The 7,572-nt window shown below is 34.3% G+C and overlaps 1 protein-coding gene across 1 annotated transcript in view; it reads right to left on the reverse strand.

The window, feature by feature from the left end:
- LOC106467742 (homeobox protein ceh-31-like) overlaps positions 1-3,445 on the reverse strand; it is a 17,322-nt gene extending 13,877 nt beyond the window's left edge. The window contains exon 1 of the mRNA XM_013928119.2: positions 2,913-3,445. Coding sequence (XP_013783573.2) covers positions 2,913-3,216 — 304 coding nt within the window. The 5' untranslated portion in view covers positions 3,217-3,445. The remainder of the gene's footprint in view (positions 1-2,912) is intronic.
- Between the last annotated feature and the right edge of the window lie 4,127 nt (positions 3,446-7,572).

Raw genomic sequence — 7,572 nt, forward strand, 5'->3', positions numbered from 1 at the left:
CAACCTTCTGTGTTTAACTCATTATTAACACGTTTCTCCTACACTGACAACCTTCCGTGTTTAACTCATTATTAACACGTTTCTCCTACACTGATAACCTTCTGTGTTTATCTCATTATTAACACGTTTCTCCTACACTGATAACCTTCTGTGTTTAGCTCATTATTAACACGTTTCTCCTACACTGACAACCTTCTGTGTTTAACTCATTATTAACACGTTTCTCCTACACTGACAACTTTCCGTGTTTAACTCATTATTAACACGTTTCTCCTACACTGATAACCTTCTGTGTTTAACTCATTATTAACACGTTTCTCCTACACTGACAACCTTCTGTGTTTAACTCATTATTAACACGTTTCTCCTACACTGACAACCTTCTGTGTTTAACTCATTATTAACACGTTTCTCTTACACTGATAACCTTCTGTGTTTAGCTCATTATTAACACGTTTCTCCTACACTGACAGCTTTCTGTGTTTAACTCATTATTAACACGTTTCTCCTACACTGACAGCTTTCTGTGTTTAACTCACCACTAATAAGTTTCTTTTTTACATGATAAGTTTATTATGATTATTAGATGACTGACCAGTTCTACTGGAAGTTCTTTAACGGAATTCCTGGATTTATTTGTTTTGTGTTCTTCAAATGAGGGAAATATTATATTATATGTTAACTACACGCATGTTTACCGTGCACTAAACTTTCAAGCTTCGTTCTCTGTTTGTAATTCAAAGTTTCTCCAAGTGAATAGAACGGATAGAGTAAAATAATGTCTTGCTTATCACTGCATGAGTTCTGTAGTTATTACCAAAAACGACATTTCACAGGCTTCGTAAACACGCACCTCGTGTCTTTTGTTACTTACAAACTGGCGGAATTGCTGGGGTGACTGAGCATTATTGTGATACAGGGACTACGGGACAGGATGAACTATAAAGTGTAGGTCTAATTCAAAAATGAACTCAATTACAGCTTTAGGAGACAGACCGTTTTCACTTTCTATTGTGTGATGATGATGTGTTATAGCTGTGCTTGAACACACATGAATTTCATCATTTCCGTAGATTTACACGTGACTTCCGTCTTATTTTTAAACCTTTTATATTATGTATGACAGCTATATCATCTATAGTACTCTGATCATACCTAATCTTTCGAGTCTGATCAGACATATTTGACCGGACGTATCTTTCGTCATTGAGATTTTGTTTTTTAAGGTTGCTTAGTGATGAAGTTAAAGGAAAAATTGTTAAAAACGAAATTCATTGTTGTAACTTTCGTGCAGACGTTTCGTTTTTTCTTTGCCAGCAATGAAAATAGGAATGCCAGGTTAGTAACATAACGTTGATTTTCACCTAATTAGTCAGGGCATAAGTTTCACTGTTAAAATGGTTTCCATGTAAGTAGATGGCGGCCATTCTGCATGGCTGGTTGAATTAAATCTTTCTTCACATAACCATAATTACTACCAACATATGCATTCGTTTGACACATCCTGTATTAAAACGACACGCAATTAATTAAGGGGACAATACACATCTGAGTGTAAAGACCCACATGCTCGAAAAATTCCTAGATTTGTAATCTAACATAACTAGTGGTTCCAATAAATTGTCTAGATTAATTATTTCGTGTTATGTTTGTTATATTGGACAGGCAAGTTAGCCAACTATTTGCTAATGTCACATTAACTAAACACCATTTTATGTGTAATTTGATATGCTTTACAACTTTATTACATGGAGAAATGGTTATCTTAAGTTGACGTCATTTACAAAATAATTACAAGGAGAAATGGTTATCTTAAGTTGACGTCATTTACAACTTAATTACAAGGAGAAATGGTTACCTTAAGTTGGCGCACTCTACAACTTTATTACAGGGAGAAATGGTTACCTTAAGTTGACAGACGTTTACAACTTTATTACAGGGAGAAATGGTTACCTTAAGTTGACGTCATTTACAACTTAATTACAAGGAGAAATGGTTATCTTAAGTTGACGTCATTTACAACTTTATTACAGGGAGAAATGGTTACCTTAAGTTGACGTACTCTACAACTTTATTACAGGGAGAAACGGTTACCTTATGTTGACGTTCTTTACAACTTTATTACAGGGAGAAACGGTTACCTTATGTTGACGTTCTTTACAACTTTATTACAGGGACAAATGGTTACCTTAAGTTGACGTTCTTTACAACTTTATTACAGGGATAAATGGTTACCTTAAGTTGACGTCATTTACAACTTTATTACAGGGAGAATGGTTACCTTAAGTTGACGTCATTTACAACTTTATTACAGGGAGAAATGGTTACCTTAAGTTGACAGACGTTTACAACTTTATTACAGGAAGAAATGGTTACCTTAAGTTGGCGCACTCTACAACTTTATTACAGGGAGAAATGGTTACCTTAAGTTGACAGACGTTTACAACTTTATTACAGGGATAAATGGTTACCTTAAGTTGACGTCCTTTATAACTTTATTACAGGGACAAATGGTTACCTTAAGTTGACGTTCTTTATAACTTTATTACAAAGAGAAATGGTTACCTTAAGTTGACGTACTCTACAACTTTATTACAGGGATAAATGGTTACTTTAAGTTGACGTCCTTTACAACTTTATTACAGGTATAAATGGTTACCTTAAGTTGACGTGTTTTACAACTTTATTACTGGGAGAAATTGTTACCTTAAGATGACGTTCTCTACAACTTTATTACAGGTATAAATTGTTACCTTAAGTTGACGTGTTTTAAAACAAACTAAGAAACCGTACCCTCATTTCTAACGTACTTTTCTTGGTCTATAAAAATCAGTAATCGCCAGTTAATGCTTCTGTATAACTGATATAAAAGTTCTTAACGTTATACTAGCTGCTGAAGGTTATCCACTCACCATCCTCTATGCTACCTGTCTCCGATAAATCCCGCTCTTCTGGTGAGTAGTCTCCTCGTGAAGACCCATGATTTGGAGAAGAACAATGGTCACTTTTTGACTGGTTAAGCTGAGAAGAAGCCTTTTCGGAAGATATGAGGTTCCGGATGAGAAAGGACGGAGCTGAGCTGCGAGAAGCCGACTTTCTTGTGCGGAGATCGGTTGGCTGAGCTTGTTCGGAGTGGACCCGGACTTCGGTAGCCTCGTGCGTGGCCGAAGGGCTCCGCAAGGCCGGCCTGTATTCTAGCGACATAGTTACTGTCATTGTTTGAATTATTGTCTTCTAGTCGGTCATTCTCAACATGTCATATGTTGAATGGTATATATAATCTTACAATATTAAGATAGAAACACGTTCTAAATCAGTTGTGATATTTACTCCATAGTTAGTTGGATGTTAAATTAAAAGCTTGACTAATTTCGCTGTTTCTGAAATTAAAACAAGTAACAAAAGTAAAACAGAAGAATTGACTACTTACGATATCTAAACTACAGTTAACACTGGTCACCACACCATCTGCTGACAAAACTCTTAGTTTCAATCAACTGCAGACCTCCGCCCTCTAGCGGAAATGACTAAAATTACTCTAAACTGAAAACAGGTATACATGTTCAGGGCCACGCTAAATGTTCGTGGCATACAACGCATCTGAGAAGAAGAGTTCTAAACTAACATACTTGTTTGTGATGAAAAACATATTTGAATTCATCGCTTACATTATGTTTAATCGTTCCCAGATATTATGATAATTATTTATGCAATAAAACTGAAATTAAATTTTGTTGTTCCAAAATATTCAAAAACAAAATTGGATATTTTCCACGTTAATCACAATAGTTTTTAAGTTGGTATTAGACACATCTATTTGTTAATTAGATACCATAAGAGTGTTATAAGACATCATTATATTGTGGGTTTAAATTACAGTTAGATATTTTGGAATTAATTATAGTGAGACATCAATTTGCTGCGTGTGTAAATCATGATGAGTCACCACTTTGTTGTGGGTGTAAAATGTAGTTAGACACCACTTTGATGTGTTTATAAATAACACTGAGACATTTCTTTGCTGTAGGTGTAAATTGTATTGAGTCACTACTTCTCTGGAGGAGTATATTGTACTGAGACAACAATATATTGAAGGTGTAAATTGTAGAGAGACATCAATTTAATGCGAATGTAAATTTTGGTTAGACACCATTTCTCTGGGGGTGTATATTATACTGAAACAACAATATGTTCTGGTGTAAAGTGTAATGAGATACACTTTGTTGCGAATGTAAATTTTAGTTAGACACCACGTTGTTATGGATGAAACTTCTACAGAGACATCAGTATATTGAGGGTGTAAATTGTAGTGAGACAACACTTTGATGTGGGTGTAAATAATGGTGAAAGACTTTTACCTTGGGGTAAATTTTACTGAAACACTAGTGTATTACGAAGTAGAGTGTAGTGAGATACCATTGCGTTTTGGGTGTAAAATTTTAATGAGACATTGGATTACTGTGTGTGTAACTTATAGTTAGACATCACAATATTGTAGGTGTAAAGTATAGTGAGACACCACAATGTTGTAGGTGTAAGTTATAGTGAGACATCACAATATTGTAGGTGTAAACTATAGTGAGACACCACAATGTTGTAGGTGTAAACTACAGTGAGACACCACAATGTTGTAGGTGTAAAGTATAGCGAGACACCATTTGTGGTGTCTCACTATAACTTACACCTACAACATTTTTTGTAGGTGTGAACTACAGTGAGACACCACAATGTTGTAGGTGTAAGTTATAGTGAGACACCACAATTTGTAGGTGTGAACTACAGTGAGACACCACAATTTGTAGGTGTAAGTTATAGTGAGACATCACAATGTTGTAGGTGTAAACTATAGTGAGACACCACAATGTTGTAGGTTTAAACTACAGTGAGACACCACAATTTGTAGGTGTAAACTATAGTGAGACATCACAATGTTGTGGGTGTAAGTTATAGTGAGACACCACAATTTGTAGGTGTAAACTATAGTGAGACATCACAATGTTGTGGGTGTAAGTTATAGTGAGACACCACAATTTGTAGGTGTAAACTATAGTGAGACACCACAATGTTGTGGGTGTAAGTTATAGTGAGACATCACAATGTTGTAGGTGTAACCCATAGTGAGGCATGTAGCTATATATATTGTAAGTGATATATATATATCCCTACTTTCAACGAGATTTTCTGTAGAGACATTAATATTTGGTGGGTTTTATTTAGAGCCTCATTTAAAGTTATTGTGATATTGCTTTTTCGAGTAATTTAAATATTTTAATACTAAGTTATTCCAGCTGTAGTTTACATCTAGTAAGGCCGTGTTTCATTACATGAATATCTGCAAAGGTTTTGGTTTTGTTTATCAGTGAATCTGATTCAGCGTCTTCATTTCTATGCGTAACAGGAGAGTTAGCTAAACGATAATATTTGTTCCCTCATTTGTTACGCACGCATTTCGGTTTTTGCAGCTTATTTTCATGCTTCGTTCTTTCCTCAACATACATACGAAATCGAAAAGAACACAGCTTTTCCCTAAAGTATTTCCACTTCTCCTCTGGTCGATGCGAACTGACAACTCAACTGGTGTTTACCCATGAAAATGTCTCTCTGTATTAGCCGATTTTATTAAATGGCTGTACGGCCTGGAGTGGAAAAGCTGATCCATTGGAACATAATAAGAAGTTAATCTCGAGGACCCACAGTAGAACCACTAGACTGAAAGTAAAAGGAATTAATTCTTGCTTAGCTGGACAGTGGTCAGACTAGTGTTTCTCTGGTTACCAAATATCTTGTAATCTCCATTTACACGTATAAAATATAGGATAGGTCACATTCTGGTGATATACAAGAAACATTTACTTGTACAAAATCAAAAACAAGCTTTTTCAAATTTCTACTATATAATAGCCCTCTTCAAAATATTTTACGAAATTAAATAAAATCTTTTTTAGCAAGGATTCTACAAGTTCTCACTTTATAGCAGCTCTCTTTGAAATATATTTAAAATACATTTAAAAACACATGACATGTATATCAATGTACATGCTTTATTCTCCGACTTTTACCAATAACCACATACATGAAGCACGAGTATTCACCGTATTTTATTTCTGTACTTAACAAATACATGAAACACGCATGTGTCAGCTTACTGAATAAAAAGTATACAGTTTCTACACGACTGGTTATAGAAAAAAGCTAAAACACGGAAATTTCGTAAACTGATGTTATTTATTCTACCAAGACTAAGAATCCTCTAATGTCGAACTTGATGTCATTTACTCAAACAATACCAGGTTGCTTCAGGTGTTGTACTTGATGTCATTTACTCAAATAATACCAGGTTGCTTCAGGTGTTGTACTTGATGTCATTTACTCTAAAAAGGCCAGTTAGCTTCAGGTGTTGTATTTCATGTTATTTACTCTAACAAGGCCAGGTAGCTTCAGGTGTCGTGCTTGTTTTTTGTTTACTCTATCAAGGCCAGTTAGCTTCAGGTGTCGTGATTGTTTTTTGTTTACTCTATCAAGGCCAGTTAGCTTCAGGTGTCGTACTTTATGTTATTTACTATAACAAGACCAGTTAGCTTGTTGGATATTTTATACATTTTACATGGATAACAAGTGATTTCACACTAATTAGAAGCTGGATATTTTATACATTTTACATGAAAAACAAGTGAGTTCACACTAATTAGTGGTTGGATATTTTATGTATTTTACATGGATAACAAGTGATTTCACACTAATTAGAAGCTGGATATTCTATACATTTTACATGGCTAACAAGCGATTTCACACTAATTGCTTGTTGGATATTTTATACATTTTACATGAAAAACAAGTGATTTCACACTAATTAGAGGCTGGATATTTTATACATTTTACATGGATAACAAGGGATTTCACACTAACTACTGGTTGGATATTTTATGTATTTTACGTAAAAAAAGATTTGATTCTATCCGACATTTTTGGTTAGATCTTTACATGATTTGTAACAAGATTACTCAAAATTATATGATAATATGAGTACCCCATAGGACGGAAAACGAGTCGGTGATTGCATGATTAAGGATACCCATTTGAGGTATATACAATGGATTCATAAGCTATATCGTGTTGAAGTAGATAATTACATTACGAAACGATTGTCTAAAACTTATCAGAAGCTTTTTTGAATACAACAGAGTCGAGAAAGCAATGGTATTCATTGTACTAGTTCTCAGTAAAGGCCAGTAATTACACTCGGATTCACGATTTTATAACTTTTAATAGGTCATTTCTGATACCTATATAAAGGTAATTAAATATATAGAGCCCAACGCTCTCCGAGTTTTGTCACTTTCTCAGCTGTCTGTAATCATTAGTCTGGAACGTTTCCCACCTTAGTCAATTTGAGCTAGTTTATTTTTTTACTGAAGGAATACAATATTTCTTCTTTAGTTATATATATTGTATTAGGCTATATACTTGTATTACATACGTGGATAAATTTGTGTGTGTGTATAAAGTGCTAATAATAAAAAATGCATTAAAAATCCCAACACTTTTAATCGTAAAAATATTTTGTATATATAT

Source organism: Limulus polyphemus, unplaced genomic scaffold, assembly GCF_000517525.1.
Source record: "Limulus polyphemus unplaced genomic scaffold, Limulus_polyphemus-2.1.2 Scaffold2725, whole genome shotgun sequence".
Classification (NCBI taxonomy): domain Eukaryota; kingdom Metazoa; phylum Arthropoda; class Merostomata; order Xiphosura; family Limulidae; genus Limulus; species Limulus polyphemus.